This window comes from Nicotiana tomentosiformis, chromosome 1, assembly GCF_000390325.3.
Source record: "Nicotiana tomentosiformis chromosome 1, ASM39032v3, whole genome shotgun sequence".
Classification (NCBI taxonomy): Eukaryota; Viridiplantae; Streptophyta; class Magnoliopsida; order Solanales; family Solanaceae; genus Nicotiana; species Nicotiana tomentosiformis.
In genome coordinates this window covers 23635003-23655054 of record NC_090812.1, presented here as the reverse complement: position 1 = coordinate 23655054, position 20052 = coordinate 23635003, and the positions used below count along the sequence as shown (strand labels likewise).

The 20052-nt window shown below is 40.1% G+C and overlaps 1 protein-coding gene and 1 non-coding gene across 2 annotated transcripts; one reads left to right on the top strand and one right to left on the bottom strand.

Moving 5' to 3' along the window:
• Positions 1-12728: 12728 nt before the first annotated feature.
• Positions 12729-12835, bottom strand: LOC117275192 (small nucleolar RNA R71). The gene has a single exon (XR_004505341.1). It is a non-coding gene; the product is annotated as a small nucleolar RNA R71 (small nucleolar RNA).
• On the top strand, positions 12807-14476 carry LOC138904511 (uncharacterized). The gene is made up of 2 exons (XM_070193015.1): positions 12807-13127; positions 13364-14476. The coding sequence occupies exons 1-2, from the start codon at positions 12807-12809 to the stop codon at positions 14474-14476; spliced, it is 1434 nt and encodes a 477-aa protein (XP_070049116.1).
• Positions 14477-20052: the final 5576 nt, after the last annotated feature.

The following is a 20052-nucleotide window of genomic DNA, read 5'->3' as shown; positions in this document are numbered from 1 at the left end:
AAGGAAAATTCCTGGTTAAGGATTATATTGCACGTATGAGTATATGAAATCCGTGGGATGAGTGAGATGTTATTGGTGAATGATGTAGTGCACACAGAGTATGAATTTGATATGTGTGTTAAAGTAAAGTTACTTCTTTGAGTATTGTTGTGCTAATGGGGCACGTATCTTTGGGCCCATTTGGGCGGTGCAATTAGATTTGAGTAAAGTGGGTGACTCCCGAGAAAAACAAAATTCTAGTGGGTTTGAGAAATTATATATAGCAATTGAGAATATTTCCGGACTTGTGTATGGATTCTACATTTTTTTTGTGTAAGGAAGGTAAGAAGAACAATTTCAAATTCACATAAGGTATTCTCAGAGTGAGTGTTATAGTTGTGGTATTTTTGAAGGTGCTTAAGAAGAATACAGTTGCTTATGGGCCGTAGGGCATTGTGGTTCTATGCTAAGGTTTGTAGGGTGAGTTGTGGTTAAAGATCGTGGTATTTTAGCAATAAGAAGTATCAATCTGAAGACAAATTCGGAAGGGACTTGGAGACATAGGACAATTTGGTAGTAGGTTGGATCAGTATGGTAATGGATATGATCGGTTCTTTGAGTGCTTATGATGTGGGGATTTTCTACAGGTGCTTTGTGGTAATACACATAGGCTTGGCGACCTGCGTGGCTTGGTTGATTTAGAGAGATTCAACTCTGATGGCCTGATTATGTGCAAATGGATTCCAAAGCATTCTCGAAGTTTTCTACCACGGTTTGAGATGGGTATTTTCCTACCGGCCTGAGGAGCATGTTGGGTATTGTGATTTTATACCGGATGGGATCAAATGTAATGCTTCTGGCTGATCAGATATGTATTTTACTTGTGACTCAGAATGATTATGAGGTTCTCGTATTTTTTTTCTTCAAATAATGGCATGATAGATGTGGTGTGTTGTGTGGAATTAAGGTTGGCGTGTGCAAGGTCATGATTTAGCTTTGAAAGGGAGGTCATAAATTCTTAGAGGGCATGAGCAGTTTTCGATGTTTAGATGAATGCTATAACTATTTGGTATTGCGTGAGTAGAGTGTATATTTCAGAAGGCGCACTATATTTTGAATTATGGATATCTCATAGGTATTGCGTCATTTTTCATGGTTGATCGACTGCTGATATTCAAATTTTGCCAAGTGGCATGAAAGAACCTTCATTTCTCGTGGGATGATCGTGTATGAGAGAGGTGTTAGACATTCGGGCGATGGAGATGGAATCAAATATGGTGATTTGCGTGTTCTATGGATTTAGAGATTGGGAGTTCTCAGGAGCGGATTGTTCATGGTTGTGGACTGTGAAGTTGTGGCCGGAGCTAGCCAGATGATAGAATGTGTTATGATTCAGTCATTATGGATTTTTGGAAGAATTGCTTTTTTATCTATTTGTGGGTAACCCGAGTTGATTTGGTGGTCCATTGGTAGGCCCAATTAAGATGTGTATTCTACACCGAGCCGGAATGGTTGGCTCCATACTGCTATTGTTGAGGGATGTGTCATTCGGTTGATGTTGAGCTTATTCGTGTTCCGAGATGATATGTGAGTTACTCCTTTATGCTACGAGGAGTTGTGATTCATTGGTTATGTGCACATATGGTGCGGTTCTATTTGAGCTTTATAGTAGAATTTGAGCGTGATGAGTATTTGGGTATTGCATGATTGATTGCTTAATGGTTATGTTCTTTCAGGTTTTGTGTGGCATTTTTGTCATTTGCCTCTCTGTGGTTATTGATTTTGAGCAGGGTGGCTCAGGGTATATAATAGGGACCAACGTTTGGATGGGGACATCTATTGCAGCGAAGCTATGTTAAGGTATGAACCTTGTGTTAGAATCGGGTGATGGTTCTATGGTATATGATGAATTTTCAGCGTTTCGTTGTGGCGGTACTTGTTAATCTTGTGAGGCAGTTCTCTCATTTGTGTCATTTTCATGACTGAGTACATTTGAATTGTTGCATATTGGTGCATGGATGGCATGAGTTGTGGCTCTGAGTTATATTGGTGCGGCATGTCCGTGGAATAGTTGCGTTTAGTAATATAAGGTAATTGGACCTAGAATGGGTACTATCAGGTTTGATTTCGGTATATTCAGGAATATAATATTGAAAGTCGACTTAGAAAGGGATCATGGTTCTGGTTGGGGCGAGAGGGCTCAGTGACTTGTTGATCTGGTAAGTGGTCATGAAATTATGTGTGTTTCTTTTATTATCAACAGTGTACGAAGGTTTTGGGATGAGGTTTGGTTCGATATGGGTTTAATACTAGTATGTGGTTGGTTTTGGAGTAGTCACTGCGATCAGGAATGGTGCTACGAGCATGCGAGTTGTGTAATATGTTGCTTGATTATATCCGTGGTTATAGTTATATCTCGATGCAACTTGTTCGGACTTATACGGTGTTTAAATGTAAGATTTGTGTCTTGAAAGAAATTCTAAAGGTTGAAAATTAAATTCCAAGGTTTATGGGCTAGAGTTAAATTAATGATTTTCAGTTGCATTGTGTAGTTAAGCCTGTGTGGGATAGGGTGACGTGGGTTCACCCCTGGGTACGTGTGTGGTAAGATAGAACAGTGATTTGATGGCTTGGAAATAACTCTTGGCACGTTCGAGGACGAACGTATGTTTAAGTGGGGGAGAATGTAACGACCCGACCGGTTATTTTGAGTATTACAACCTTGATTCCCCATTTACTGCTCAAATTGTACTTTACAGTTATTGTGTGACTTGTCGGGATAATTGGTTCGGGTCCAGTGAGGTTTTGGAAGGAATTGGAACACTTAGTTCCAAGGTTTAAAGCTTAAGTTAAAATAATGACTGAATGCGGACTTATGGGTAAACGACCTCGGATTCGAATTTTGATGATTCCAATAGCTCCGTATGGTGATTTTGGACTTAGGAGCGTATTCAGAAAAAATTATTTGGAGGTCCGTGGTGGAATTTGGCTTGAATTGCCGAAAGTTAATTTTTTGGAAAGTTTGACCGGGGGTTTGACTTTTTGATATCGGAGTCAAAATCCGATTCTGGAAATTGGAATAAGACCGTAATGTGAAATGTGACTTGTGTACAAAATTTGAAGTCAATCGGACGTGATTTGATAGGTTTCGGCGTCGTTTGAAGAATTTGGAAATTTCTAAATTTATTAGGCTTGAATCTGTGTGTAGTTCATATTTTGAGGTTGTTTGATGTGATTTGAGGCCTCGAGTAGGTCCGTGGTGTGTTTTAGGACTTGTGGGTATGTTCGGAAGGGGACCCGAGGGCCTCGGGTGAGTTGCGGATGGTTAACGGATTAATTTTGGAATTGGGAAGACTGCTGGAACTGAAGCCTTCTGGTGTAATCGCACCAACGGAAGAGTAGTCGTAGGTGCGAGCTCACAAGTGCAAGCAGGGGTGCGCTGAAGCGAGGTGCGCAGGTGCGCAGGTGCGGAAGGTGCTTCGCAGGTTCGGAATCGCACCTGTGCGAGAAGGAGCGCAAATGCGGCCAGAGGGCTATGAGGCATTGGTCGCAGGTGCGAGGGAAAATTCCGCACCTGCGTGAGCGTAGATGCGGACGGATGCGCGCAGAAGCGAAAACTGGCAGGCGAGTGGAGTCCGCAAATGCGACGATTTGCTCGCACAAGCGGATGCGCAGGTGCACAAAACTTGTCCGCAGATGCGGAAATCGCTGGGACAGAACCTTAAATTCGAGGGTTCGACAGTTTCACCCATTTTCGGATTTTGGAGCTCGGGTTGGGCGATTTTAGAGAAGAAAATTTTCACACAACTTGGGGTAAGTGTTCTTAACTCCATTGTGATTATATTCCATAAATTAATCTTCATTTTTGGTGTAAGATTATTGAATCTTCAAGAGAAATAGAAGGAAATTTCTATAATGTCACAAAACGAATTTTTCAAGTTTGAATACCGATATGGAGTCGGATTTAAGTGAAATTAGTATGGTTGAACTTGTAATTGGATGAGTTGTCGTATTTTGTGAGTTTCTTCGGATATCGAGATGTGGGCCCCACAGGTATTTTTGGGGCGTAATTTCGGATTTTGTGGAAAATATTAGCATTTTGATATGGAATTAATTCCTATGAATTGTGTGGACTGAATCAAATTAATTGTGGTAGATTCGAGCCGTTCGGGAGTTGATACGCACATTATGGGATTTCTGGAGCATTGTTTAGCTTGCTCGACATTGGATTCGGCTTGTTCGAGGTAAGTAACTCTTCTAATCTTGGAGTTGAGGGTATGAACCCTGAATATATGTATTTTTGAATTGTTGGGAGGTGACGCACATGCTAGGTGACGGGCGTGTGGGCGTGCACTATAGAAATTGTGATATAATTATTTCTGTGGAATTTTATAGTTAAATAACCTTGGCATTTTTCCATGCGATTTTATGTGTTAAAGAAATTGAGCTGAAAAGCATATTAAAAATCTCGTTGAGGCTATGTGCCAGTATTATTGGGACCCACAGAGGTCATATTGCTGTAAATTATTGTGTTAAATTAAAAGTTCATACTCAGTCATATTCAATTCATTGCATATCATAACTCAGTTTTATGACCCTATTTTGATGCATATAAATGTTTTGGGCCGAATTACCTGTTTTACAGAAATACCCGAGTGGCTTGAGAGGTTTATGACTGAGTGAGGCCGATGGCCTGATTTATGTTACATATTTATGGGATCGGGCTGCACGCCGCAACATGTTGCATGTTTATGGGATCGGGCTGCACGCCGCAGCATGTTACATATTTATGGGATCAGGCTGCACGCCGCAGCATGTTTGATATCGACCGAGGGCCTGATTGTGAGGATGAGTGTGGATCTGAGCTGCCCGCCCGCAGCATACTTTATTATTATTATAGCACGTGAGTTGTCCGTGCAGCACGTGAGTTGTCCATGCAGATTATAGCGCTTGGGTTGTAGGAGCCCCTCTGAAGTCTGTACACACCCCTAGTGAGCACAGGTACCAATTGAGTGCGAGTGCCGAGTGCCGAGTGCTGAGTGACTGGGAGGCATGAATGATTGTGAGGTATGCCCGAGTGGCAAGAGTGATTGTGAGGTATGCCCGAGTTACAAGAGTGATTGTGAGGTATGCCCGAGTGGCACGAGTGACTGTGAGGTTAGTCTGAGGGGCTGTATATGAGTGATGTTCTGCCCGAGGGGCTGTTTATGATTTTATCAATGAGTTGCATTGCATTGGCATGAACACATGACATACAGGTATAGAGATGTATTTCCTCGTGCTGTACTGCATCACATCATTCATGATATTTTTTTCACACATTGTTGACAGATAGGCATAGTGATGCATTTGTTTTTACACGGGTTATTCGGAAGGAAAATAAAACATCTATTATTGACAAGATTTTAGGAGAAATTTATTGTTTTCAAACTATTCATATTTTTGGCAACTCCGGCAAACGATTTGGGTTTTCACTGATGTATTTGAAAGGAAGAACTATAATTTTTGAAATCATTATTTGGCTGAGTACTTTATCCCTGAGTTACTTCTGGTATTATTTGCTTTATGTTGTTATGGATTGTTGTGGACTATTGGTTTTGGACCCGACTTGGTGGACGCTCGTCACTACTTTCAACCTACGGCTAGGTTTGTTACTTACTCAGTACTGACGGTTGTACTGATATTACACTTCTGCACATTGCGTGCAGATGTTGGTTGTTGTTGTTGCAGTGCTCGATAGTTACGGGACTTGAAGATGTACCTGCGTTCCTGTTGTAGCTGCCTCTTGTTCAGGGTAGCCTTAGATTTATAAAGCTCTGTTTATGTATTATTCAAACAGACTATGTATTTATTTCATTTCCACTTTGTATACTCTATTCTTAGAAGCTCATGATTTGTACTACCAGTTCTTGGGGAAAAGTATTGGTTTTAGATATTTTCTTTTAATTCATTACATCGTTAATTTCATTGGAATCAGATAGTTGGTAATTGGCTTATCTAATAGGTTGGGTTAGGTGCCATCACAACTATTTGGATTTTGGGTCGTGACAAGATTATACACCGGTGTAGAGGTACTTCAAATCCCAATGTTTCAAAGAACACAAATGGTAGCAACAAATCACACTTACTGTTGCTTTGTTATAGTAAAAACAATGCAGAAATGAAGAGGTGAATTCAGAAATTTCGTAAGGAAAATCTGAGGGAATGGTCTTCTATTTATAACCAATAGGTTAGGGTTAAATGAAGAGATGCAACTTTTCAGAAGGTCTGTCATGACTGTTTACGTAAAATGGCCATAACATAAAGGACTATTTACGCAAAATAAAACGGGAATTCAAAATGCGGAGGAAAATTAATTTTCCATTACAAAAATGGATAATTTGGATTAAATAATATTACATTAATATTTAATATTAACAAATAAATTTGGTCCAAAAAATTAATCAATCAATCATTTGACCGAAGCCGAAGCCGAGCGAGCGACGACAACGACATGAGGTTTGCCTTCTTCTTAACTCTTTAAGAGCTAGAAGAAGAGCAATTTTTATATATATATATATATATACACACCCATAAAAAGTCTTTTCCTCCTTAAATTTGGGATAATGTCCCTTTTGTCAAGGAGGGAAAATTAAATTTTTATTTTTCCTTCCATTTCCCATTCGCCCTCTTTTAAGCTAAAATAAGCTTAAAACCCCAACACAGACTACACTGGTACTGATGATGTAATTGTTGGTGATGATAATGGTATTACAATTACCCATACAGGGCATACAACTCTTCCCTCTACTTCTCAAAACTTTGTTTTGAAAAATGTTTTATGTGCTCCTTCCATTCATCGCAATTTAATATTTGTTCCTCAATTTTGCGAGCAAAATAAAATATCTGTTGAGTTCTTTCCTACTGTCTTTGTTGTGAAGTATTTGGCCACGGGAGCACCTTTGGCTCAAGGCCCGAATAGAGCTCGTACTTACGAATGGACTAAATCCTCGCCACCACCAGCATCCTATCTTGCTTCTTCTGCCAACAATTCCTCGTTCACCCTTTGGCATCGTCGTCTTGGTCACCCCCATTTAAAAGTTCTAAAGTCAATTGTCTCTCAGTTTAATTTGCCCATTTTCACTTCTTATCAAGATCATTGTAATTCTTGTCTTTGCAATAAAAGTCACCGTTTACTATTTAAACAATCGACTTTGAAAAGTTCAAGACCACTAGAACTACTATTTACTTATGTATGGGGACCTTCTCCAGTCACATCCTCTCATGGATTTCACTTCTATGTTATCTTTGTGGATCATTTCACCAAATACATATGTTTTTTCCCTTTAAAAAGGAAATCTGATGTTGTTTTAACTTTTATCAACTTCATATTACTTGTTGAAAAATATTTTAGTGTTCCAATTCTTACTGTTTATTCTGATAGTGGTGGAGAATATGAGGGTCTCACAAAAATACTTTCAGATATGGGAATTCAACACCTTTTCTCACCCCCTACAATCTTCAAAGAGTTAGTAGTGCTGAATGACGCCATCATCATATTATGGAAATAACTTTGACTCTTTTACATCAAGCCTCTATACCACTTGCATACTGGCCTTACGCGTGCTCAACAACTATCTATCTTATAAATAGAATGACCACGCCGATACTACAAGGCAAATCTCTATATGAATATCTGTTTCATACCCCTCCAAATTATAAACCACTTCGCACCTTTGGTTGCTTGTGCTATCCTTGTCTACGTCCCTATACTAACCATAAACTTGATCCAAAATCCAAACCATGTGTCTTTTTTGGCTATTCCACCAAATATCATTGCTACTAATGTTTTGATCCTTCTACCTCTAAGCTTTTATTTTCCCGCCATGTTGTTTTCTTAGAAAATAACTTCCCTTTTGTCACCATGTTCTCCTCTTTACCAAGGCAAACTAAATCTAATCTCTACATCTTGCTTGATGTTGTACTTACTGATTGCTCACCCCATACCTCTCATGATCAGAACAATACTACAATCACTTCACATGACCTTTCTCTACCCCATGTCATGTCAACTCCTCTGTTGCAGCCATCAGACACCATCATTTCACCACCTGCTACTTCTAGTTTGTCTTCAACCACCAGTTCTCATGAGTCTCCAGTCCAATCACAGTCCACCTCTACTTCGGCATTGAGTGAAGATGCTTCCAACTCTCTTTTGCAGCATGTAAGTAGCCCTACTACTGAACCTGCTTGTATAGCTACTTGTTCTCAGCATAACATCTTTAAACCAAAGAAGCCTCTTGATTACTCGGCTTTAGTTATATCCACAGATTCCATGATCACTCCTCACACATATAAGCATGCAGTCAAATCTAAAGAATGGCGAGATGCAATGCAGAAAGAGGTTGATGCACTTGTGAAGAACGAAACTTGGAGTCTAGTACCTCCCTCATCCACACAAAATGTTATTGGGTGCAAGTGGGTATTTTGGGTCAAACAAAAAGTAGATGGTAACATTGATCGTTTAAAGGCTCATTTAGTTGCAAAAGGTTTCCATCAGCGCCCTAGCATTAACTTCAACTCCACATTCAGCCCCATAGTCAAGCCTACTACCATTCGCCTCATTCTCACATTTGCCACTTATTTCAAGTGGCCTCTCGATCAGCTTGATGTCAATAATGCCTTCTTGCAAGGCACTTTAGAAGAGGAAGTTTACATGGAACAACCCCTGGTTTCGTGAACTATCAGTACCCCTCTCATGTTTGCAGACTTCACAAGACAATCTATGGTCTTCGTCAAACACCTCGAGCTTGGTATATTGAGTTTAAGAATTTCATATGTTCCATTGGGTTTGTTGATTCCAAATCAGATACCTCTCTGTTTACAATGCGTGGTCCAGGTTTTGTTCTTTTCCTACTTTTGTACGTAGATGATATTATTTTAACAGGTTCATCCAGCACCAAGATACTTCATGTCAACAAAGTGCTTGCTGCCCGCTTCTCGCTCAAAGACTTGACTGCACTCACTTATTTTCTTAGTGTTGAAGTTTGTCGAACTACCGCAGGTCTTTATCTCTCCTAGAAGAAGTATATTACTGATCTTCTTCGGCGGTTCAATATGCTTGATGCCAAATGTGTTACTACACCTCTTTCAGCCTCTGTTGTACTTAAGCTTGCAGATGGATCTGCCCCTATGGATCAAAAGCAATATCGTCAGCTTGTAGGTGCTCTTCAATACCTCTCTATCACTCGACCTGACATTGCATTTGCTATCAACCGGCTTTCACAATTCATGCACCAGCCGACTCACCTCTACTTGCAAGCTGCCAAACGTGTTCTGCGTTATCTCAAGGCTATATCTACCATTTCTCTTTATATTGCTCCTCGTGCCCCATTTGATCTCATTACTTACTTGGACTCTGATTGGGGTGGAAATCCAGATGATATGTGCTCCACTGGTGCTCCACTGATTCATAGCATGGAATGCAGCTTACCGTAAGTCTCCGCGATAGCTGCGCCTCTGTGCCCAAAAGATCACTAGACATACATGTACCTACACAAAAATGTGCAACAAGTGTAGTATGAGTACGTAAACAACGTGTACCCAGTAAGTATCAAGTCTAATCTCGAAGAAGTAGTGACGAGAGGTCGATTTTGACACTCACTATGGGTCATTAATGTTAAAATATAAATATTTAACTAGACATAGTTTATGTGAATAACAATAATTTTTCTTAACAAGAGGGAATAAATAATTCTTTCAAATTCAATAATTTCCAATTAATCAATTATCTTCACAAGCTGCAATAGAATGCCAAGGTATCGTGTAATTATTATTATTAAGTATGATTTCTGCCGAGGTCGTACGACCCAATCCAGAGTGTCATGTACACTGTCGAGGGACGTGTGGCACGATCCATAGATGCATCTATACTTCCAAGGCGTTTGGCCCGCTCCACAAGAAAGGAAGACATTTTCTTATGAACTTCCGGAATGAGAAGTTATTAAAATGCTGACACATAAGGATATACAATTTCTATTAACAATCAAGTAATTTGCACAAAAATTCAAGTATGCGAAATTTTAGTCTTTTACTCTTTCCTCTAACAATTTCCAATATAATTCTAGTACTTTAATTAAATAAAGGATGCAATTATTATAAGTAATTAATGCTTTGAGTCCTAAACTACCCTGACGTAGCATAATTAGTAGCTACGCACGGACTCTCGTCATCTCGTACGTATGTAGCCCCTACAATTAGCAACAATTATTAATTTAAATCACCTATGGGGTAAATTCCCTCTTACAAGATTAGACAAGAGACTTACCTCGCTCTGAAGCTCCATAGACGGCTCCAACGCCACTCTAACACCTCAAACCGATGCTTGTCGATACAAAACTATGCAAACAAGGTGCAAACCAATCAAAATGTGTTATAATACCCATAATTAATCAATTTAAACAATTTTCAACTCCGCTCAAAAAGTCGATAATATCGACCATCGGGCCCACGTGCCTGGATTCCGAAAATTATCGAAGATAAACTTTACCCATAACATCACGAACTCAAATATACGATTTATTTCTAATTCCATGTCCGATTCGTGGTCAAAATCTAAAAATACCAATTTTTATGGTTTTCTTCAAAATCCCAAATTTCTACAATTTTTCATGCTTGAATCCATATAAAATTGATGTGATGCCAAAATGCTTTACTTTTAGCACATTACTCACCCTATATTTTGTTGGTCTAATGAGTTATTGTGTGATATTTGAGCTAAATTGTGTTGTTTTATGTGTAGGAACATCAGAAGGAATCATCAAATGAAAATTTCACAAAAAGAGGACAAAATACAAGAAAAGAGCACAAAAGCATCAAGTATCCAAACCGTGCTACAGACCAGAATTTGCAAGGTCTATAGCCAGGTTGACCGTGCTATAGACCAGGCTTTGCGAGGTCTATATCCAGGTCGACCGCGCTATAAACAAGGCTTTGCAAGGTCTATAGCCAGGTCGACCGCGCTATAGACCAGGCTTTGCGAGGTTTATAGCCAGGTTAACCGCGCTATAGACCAGGCTACGCAAGGTCTATAGCATGGTAATTAAAAGTCACGGGTTAAAAGACCCAAACCCGAAATTGGACCGGGGGATTGACATAAATACTCCCCAAATGAGTTATTCTAGGGTTGGACATGATTTTGGAGAAGAAATAGGCTGCCAAGCACTGTGGAGCAAGAATCAAACGAGTTTTCCCTTCCTTTATCTCTTTACTTTGTAGTTTCATGTTTTTAAACATTATGTTGATTGTTGTTGTATTTATGAGTATCTAAACTCTTTAATCTAAGGTTTGATGGAACCTATTGGAGGATGATTCTTTACTGCGTTTAATATAGATTTGCCTTTGATTTTTCTCTACTTGTTCAACTATATTTTCATTGTTGTTAATTGAAGAGCTCTCAATTAACTGTGCCTATTTAGTGTATATATTTCTTGAGAGAGAGTGCACATTTAGGTAGTTATTGAACAACACCACTCCTAACGTAGTTCAGAGATCGATACGGAGGGTTTAAAGGCGGGATTAGAGATAACGAAGCCTTAGTGTGATCGTCGTGAGCGGTAAATTAGTGCTAGCTAGCGTAGTTCGAGAGAATATGTCTAGTAAATTGTAATAGCTACTAGAGAGAGAGCTACGATACTTAAAGTACTCACGATCGGTATAAAATATTTAGGCGAATTTATAGGAAACGTAGCGGGTAAGATTCCGATAATAGGGAAAATCATAACCTTAGACTTTTCCAAATCTTATCTACAATATTTGCCTTGTTAGTTATAAATTACTGCATTTTTAATTACTTTGATCTTAGTTAGTAAACTCTCAAATTATTTTATAATATTTCTGAAGGTTGATTACTTAAATTCGTGCAAAACTATTAGTTGTAATTAACACGTTATTTTCCTATGGGATTCGACTCCGGACTTGTAAACTGGATTATATTTGCAACGACCGCTTAGTCCTTTTTATAAGGCATAGTTGGGCGTGATCAAATTTTGGCGCCGTTGCCGGGGAAGCAACAGTGTTACTAATTATAGCTATAAGAATTGTTAGGATTCTTAGTTTAGTCAATTTTCTCCATTTCTATTCATTACATTGAAATTCTAACGTTTGTGGTCTTGTGTGTTATAGGTGTTGCCTAGAAACTCTTCAAGAACTGGTGAATTGTTTAAAGCATTACCGGATCTTGAGAAAACTTTCAAGGCATTAAATCATGCAAACAAGAAAGACAAACAACATCATCACCCAAGAGAACAAATTGAACCAGACATGAGTGACTCTTTGGATAATCAAAACAATCGAAACAATGTGAATGACCCGAATAATCAAGGTGTGGTACCTCTTGTGCCAGAAGCAGCTTTGTATGATTGGGCACAACCCACTGTTGAAAATTTGGCAACTGCAATTGCAGTCCCTCAGATACAAGCAGAGTCATTTCAAATCACAAACAACATGCTACATCTACTGCAAAACAAGGGACTGTTCTCCGGGTCTTACATTGAAGATCCACAACAGCATATGAAAAATTTTCTATCAATTTGTGTCACGCAAAGGCAACCAAATGTGACACCGGAAGCAATAAGGCTGTCGTTGTTTCCATTCTCAGTGACAGGAGAAGCCCAAACTTGGCCTAATTCGCTCCCCATAAATTCCATTACCACTTGGGAGGAATTAGTCAAGCAGGTTTTGAACAAGTTTTACCCACCAAATAAACCGCCAAGCAAGTTGATGAAATATTGAGCTTCAGGCAGAAACCAGCTAAAACATTACAAGAAACATGGGAGAGGTTCAAAGGTATGCTGGTTAAGTGTCTGCATCATGGCATTCCAGATAAGATGTTGGGACAACAGTTTTACATAAGATTGGCGGATAATTTGAAAGCCAATATTGATGCTTTAGTAGGTGGAGCATTTTTGAGCAAGTCATTTAGAGAATGTAAAGTACTGCTAGATAAAATGGCTCAAAACTCAGGCTGGGTGACAAGAGACACTACAATCACCCCTATAATTTACTCAGTAGCATTGGACCCGAACAATTCCATTGCCGAGAATATGGCTACTCTGATGAAACAAATGAGTATCCTCACCAAGAAGATTGATGAATCAGGCCAGAAGCAAGTACACATAGTTGACATGACTAATGGAGGATTATGTACACCATGCATTAACCAACACACGTGTGTTCATGGAGTGGTGAGAGTGACAACCAGAACTATCAAGAGAACATGAACTATGTGGGCAACTATGGAGGCCAGAGGCAAGGTGGTCAGAATTGGGGGCACAAAAATCAGCAATATAGACCAGCACATCAACAATACAATAACACCAAGAATCCTGGAGCTATGCGACCATAGGGTAAAGTAGTACCTTACCAAAGGCAACATGGATACAGTCAACAAAATCAGCAGCTAGCTTATCAACAACCTCAACAGCAAGAACTAGTGAGACAAGATGATGGGTTGCCTGAAATTAAAGGAATGCTGCAGCAACTGATTAGGTCTAATGGAAAAATGCAAGAGAAGGTGGAAGCACATGAGTCAGCAATAAAAGGCATTGAGATTCAATTAAGGCAGATATCTGTTGCTCTGAATAACCGTCCCCAAGGGACTTTACCTGCGGACACACATGTCAATCCGAAGGAGCAGGGCCCGAATCAGCTTATAGCGGTGAGCTTGGGAAATGGTAGAGATCTTGATTTAGAGCAAGAAATTGCTCGTGAGAGCCGGTCAACTGAAACACTTGTGACATTGCCAATTGAGTTAGATGAGTCAACTGAGCTAATAGAAGTAAGAGTGCAACCATCCCAAGAGGAAATAAACAAGGAAAAAGAGGTTGCAGAGGAGACTAAGAAAGTGCAAGAGAAGGCATTAGAAAAAGTGCCTGAGCAAGATCTAACTCAAGCTACAGGAAAGAAGCGACCTCCGACACCATTACCGCAGAGGTTGGTCAAATATCATAAGGATGAACAGTACAAAAATTTCATGGAAATGCTGAAGGAAATTCAGGTAAACATTCCTCTAATTGATGCTTTGAGGGAGATGCCCGGTTATGCAAAAATGATGAAGGACTTGATGTCTCGTACGTTCGACTTTCAAGACTTGGCAACTGTCATATTGACACAGACTTGTAGTGTTGTTGTGTCAAGACCTATAGCTAAGAAGTTATCTGACCCTGGAAGCTTTACAATTCCATGCACCATAGGCAACTATGCAATTGCCAAAGCATTGTGTGATTTGGGAGCAAGTATAAATATGATGCCATTCTCTATCTATAAGATGTTAGGCATTGGAAGAGCAAGGTCCACATCTATGTTACTGCAGCTGGCTACCCGAACGGTGAAAAAGCCATCAGGTATACTTGACGATGTACTTGTGCAAGTTGGAAAATTTGTGTTTCCAACAGATTTTGTCATTCTGGACTGCAAGGTTGATGAGGAGATTCCCATAATTTGGGAAGGCTATTCTTAGCCACAGGGAGAGCTCTGATTGATTGTGAAACGGGGGAGCTAAAAATGAGGCTGAATAATGAAGAAATAACATTTAATGTGCAAAAGTCTATGCGGAGACCCGGTGAGTTTGAAAATGCTCTTTGTTAGACACGGTGGATGTAATCATGGAGGAAGATGAAGAGGCACTTAATGCAAAAGACCCTCTAATAGCCTACCTTATGAACTTAGAAGAAGTAAATGGTGAGGACTTGGTGGAATGGGTGTTGGCTCTTCAAGGGCAAGGGTACTGGAAAAGAGAGCTTGAATTCGAGCCTTTACACTCGGAAGAAAGAAAGAACCCTCCAGCCAAGCCATCGATCGAAGCACCACCATAATTGGAGCTAAACCGCTACCATCTCACCTCAGGTATGCTTTCTTGGGACCTAATTCAACTTTACCTGTTATTATCTCATCTGGTTTGTTAGATCTGCAGGTAGAACAACTTTTGCAGGTGTTAAAAGAGTGCAAGAATGCAATTGGTTGGACCATTGCAGACATTAAGGGTATCAGCCCGGCCTTCTGTATGCATAATATTCTACTGGAAGATGGGCACAAACCTTCCAGAGAACATCAAAAGGCTTAACCTTAACATGAAGGAAGTTGTAAAGAAGGAAGTGATCAAGTGGTTAGATGCGGGAATTATTTTTCCCATTTTAGATAGCAACTGGGTTAGCCCATTTCAGTGTGTGCCAACGAAAGGTGGGATGACTATTATGCAAAATAAGAACAATGAATTAATCTCAACAAGAATAGTCACCGGATGGCGAATTTGCATGGACTACAGAAGATTGAACAAGGCCACCCAAAATGATCATTTACCCTTGTCGTTCATTGATCAGATGCTAGATAGATTGGCAAGGAGGTCTCATTTTTGCTTCTTGGATGGATACTCGGGGTACAACCAGATATCTATTGCCCCCAAGGATAGAGAGAAAACGTCATTCACCTGTCCATACAGCATTTACGCTTTTCGGAAAATGCCATTTGGCTTGTGCAATGCACCCGCCACATTCCAAAGGTGCATGATGGCCATCTTCATAGATATGGTAGAAGATATAATGGAGGTTTTTATGGATGATTTCTCAGTGGTGGGAAATTCTTTTGATGATTGCCTTAGAAATCTGAAAAGAGTATTGTGGAGATGTATGAAGACTAATCTGGTGCTGAACTGGGAAAAATACCATTTTATGATACATGAAGGTATAGTCTTGGGACACCTAGTGTCAAGTAAGGGCATTGAGGTGGACTGTGCCAAGAATGATGTAATAGAGAAGCTTCCACCACCCACTTCCGTCAAAACAATAAGAAGTTTCCTTGGTCACGCCAATTTTTAAAGGCGATTTATAAAATATTTTTCCAAGATTGCTAACCCTTTGTGTAAATTGCTTGAAAAAAATCACCCTTTTGTGTTTTCTGATGACTGCAGGGTAGCTTTCGAAGGATTGAAAAAGAGGCTAGTGTCTGCACCTATCATAGTTACACTCGATTGGGAGTAACCATTTGAGCTGATGTGTGATACAAGTGACCATGCCGTGGGAGCAGTACCTGGACAGAGAAAAGATAAATTCATTCATCCAATCTACTATGCAAGTAGAACATTGAATGGCGCCCAACTGAATTACACAGTGACATAAAAAGAGATGCTAGCAGTGGTGTTCGCATTTGACAAATTCTGGTCTTACTTGATAGGCTCGAAGGTAATTGTTTATACTGACCATGCTGCTCTCAGGTACCTAATTGATAAAAAGGAAGCAAAGTCGTGCCTGATTTGATGGGTTCTACTGCTGCAAGAGTTTGACTTGGAAATTTGTGATGAAAAGGAACGGAAAACCAAGTTGCCGATCACTTGTCCAGGTTTGAAGGAGCTGAAATGAAGCTTGAGGTGGAAGATATCATGGAGACTTTCCCAGACGAACAACTGTTGGCCACGAGCCTTGGGGTAGCGCCATGGTATATAGACATTGCAACCTAACTGGCAAGCGGTATTGTTCCCTATGACTTATCTTCTGTGCAGAAGAAAAAGTTCTTTCGTGATTGTCGCATGTATTTCTGGGATGTACCATATTTATTTTGGATTTGTATTGATAACAAGATCCGGAGATGTATTCTCGAGATAGACCAAGCTTTTGTTTTGCAGGCATGTCATGCTTTGCCTTATGGAGGTCATTGCAGAGGAGTAAGGACAACTGCTAAAGTTTTGGAGTCGGGCTTCGATTGGCCGACATTTTTTAAAGATGCACACTTTTGGGTAAAGAGCTGTGATGAGTATCAAAGGACGGGGCATATTTCCCATCGACATGAGATGCCCATGAACCCATCATCCAGTTTAATGCACAACGCACCTGGAAGCTTTACCTCGCGGCACAGATTGCATCGCTTACTGCCCAGCGTGCTTTCCAGCTCCCGTTGCAAGGTAATTACCTCGCGTTTAACATTTCATTGCAAGGGATAAAACAAGCAAAACCTGGCATTAGACTCGCCTCGTGCGGGATGCAGCAACCGAAACCTGGCAGAAGACCTCACATCGCTAGGAAAGCACCTCGTGTTATGCCTCGCGTCGCCAGCTTCTCCGCTCGCTAAGGAGCTCGCCTCACCAGGTAAGTTTCTCGCTTGGAGCTCGTATCGCCAGGTTCTCAGCACACGTTAGACATCACCTCGCACAGTCCTTTGCTCGCTGAATGCCTCGCCAACCATGTTTCTTGCTCGCTATTGGTTTCACTGGCCATCCCCCATTTTCGCTATAAAACTCAGCTTCAGAGATCGCCATGAGCCTCACATGCTATTGTCCAATGCTCGCTTGGGAGCTTTCCTAGCGAGATATCGCATTAGCCTTGTGTCGCGCGGGTTATCGCGAGGTACAACTCGCGTTTTCCTTGCATCGCTCGGGTTATTGCGAGGTAAGTTTTCTTTGCTTCTCAATACCATGCATCAGACCTCACCCAACCAGACCACCAGCTCGCTATGGACATCGCTTCGCCTGCCTCTCATCTAGATCTAGAGCTCGCTTCGCCAAGTAAATGTCTTGCTGGGAGCTCGCGTCTCCAGGTAATGTGTGTTATAATTATTTAAGCTTTGTTTTCTAACTTTCTTCTATTAAACAACTATACAAACACACACACCTAACTTAACACTACACTTTTTTCTATTAGCCACACCTCACTGTCCGTCCCTTTTCCCTTCTAATTTTTTTTTAAGCTTTGTTTACTAACTTCTTTATATTAAAACACTACACAAACACACACCTCACTAAACACAATACATTGCCCGTCCCTTCCCCTCACACACAAATTTCATTGAAGACCTTCGCTCATCATCTCTTTCAATCACTTGGGACCTCAATTGAAGAACACGTCAATCCTCCTTAGCATATAAGGTATGTTTCTAACTCTCTCTCCTCTATCAAAAATTCGAATTTAGTTAAAGAAATGCAATTCCACCATTTTTGTGTATATCTTCAAAGCAACAATGTGCTTGCTCGCCCTAATCCCATAAACCCCATATGATTGGTATTTTTGTTGTGTACAAGAGTGATAATATGAAATCCCCAAGCCGATTTGGGGAGGGTGAGGCAATCCCTCATATCGACAACCAATTTGACAACACTAATGCACGCTAAGTGTTTGTCGAAATGCCTCATAGGCATTCTTGGCCCAAATGGAGTTCTACTCTCCGGAATTGTAATGACTAATGTTATGTTGCATTGCAACACTCCAAATTGCTAGTTTAGGCAGGCTAAACAGTAGCTATATGCATGCAATTGTGGTAAACACCATTTTAACATTGTGTAACGACCCGGTCAGTCATTTTGAGAGTTGTAACCTCATTCCCCCATTTACTACTTAATTTATACTTTACAATTTTTATGTGACTTGCCGGGATGATTAGTTTGGATCCGGTGAGGTTTTAGGAATGAATTGGTACACTTAGTTTCAAGGTTTAAAGTTTAAGTTGAAATAGTGACCGGATATCAACTTATATGTAAACGACCTAGAAATGGAATTTTGATGATTCCAATAGCTTCGTATGGTGATTTTAGACTTAGGAACGTGTCTGGAAAATTATTTGGAAGTTCGTAGTGGAATTGGGCTTGAAATGGCGAAAGTTGAATTTTTGGGAAGTTTGACCGGGGATTTGACTTTTTGATATCGGGGTCGGAATCCAGTTCTGAAATTTTTCATAGCTCTGTTATGTCATTTATGACTTGTGTGCAAAATTTGAGGTCAATCGGAATTGATTTGATGGGTTTCAACATCGTTTGTAGAATTTGAAAATTTCAAAGTTTATTAGGCTTGAATTGGGGTGTGATTTGTATTTTTCGCGTTGTTGGATATGATTTGAAAGCTTGACTAAGTTCGTATGATATTTTAGGACTTGTTGGTGTATTTGGTTGAAGTCTCGAGGGTCTCGGGTGAGTTTTAGATGGTTAACGGATCAAATTCGGACTTAGAGGAAAAATTGGAAACCTGTTGTCATCTGATGCAATCGCACCTGCGAAAATTGGCTCGCAAGTGCAAGCTCACAGAAGCGAGCCTGGCAAGCGCAGGTGCGTGCAAGGGGCTGTGAGGCAGTGGTCGCAGGTGCGGAGCGAGCCTCGCAAATGTGAGCCCGCAGAAGCAGCTTCTAGCTCGGAGAAGCGGAGGCAGTGGAGGATTTGGCAAACCACAGAAGCAGTTGGTTTCTCGTCCTGCGAAACCGCAGGTGCGGAACCCCTGGACAATATACATTTCGAAGGGGCTCCGAGTTTTTTCATTTTTTTACTTTCAAGCACGGGTTTTGGGGCGATATTCAGAGAGAAATTACGGGAAATCTTGAGGTAAGTCACTTGTGATCATTTCTACACCATAATATTGAATTATCATCGAATAATCCAACTAGATTACATATTTTTGAGGTGTAAATCAGGGATTTGAAAATAAGATTTGAAGATATGGTGCTCGATTTGAGGTCGGATTTTGGTAAATATGGTATAGTTAGGCTCGTGGTTGAATGGGCTTTCGAATTTTGTAACTTTTATCGAGTTCCGAGATGTGGGCCCCATAGACCATTTTTGAGCTAAATTTCGGATTTTGTTAGAAAATTTATATTTTTGTATGGAATTATTTCCTATAATTTGTATTGATTGAATCTAATTAATTATGATTAGATTCGAGCCAATCGGAGTCGGAAAATCGAGGAAAAAGCATACTACTTGACTGATTGAGCGCGGTTTGAGGTAAGTGACTTGTCTAACCTTGGGGGGGAGGGAGGGAAATTCTCTCTAGGATTGGTATTGATGCGATAATTGTAATGTCTGAAAAGTCGTGTACACGAGATGACGAGTGTGTACATGGGCTAAATATGGAAGATTATGTATTTAAATTGTGTAGATTACTGATGCATATTAATTAAATTATTTTATCATGTTATATTCATCATCATTAATCTATTTTATATTCTTAAATTTGCTTGACATTTTCCTGTTATGTGTTTTACCTGTTTAGTTGAAACCATATTTCTTTTGTTCTGTGAATTATTTGAAGGTTGGATTTCTTAATTTAAATATTATTAAAATAAAGT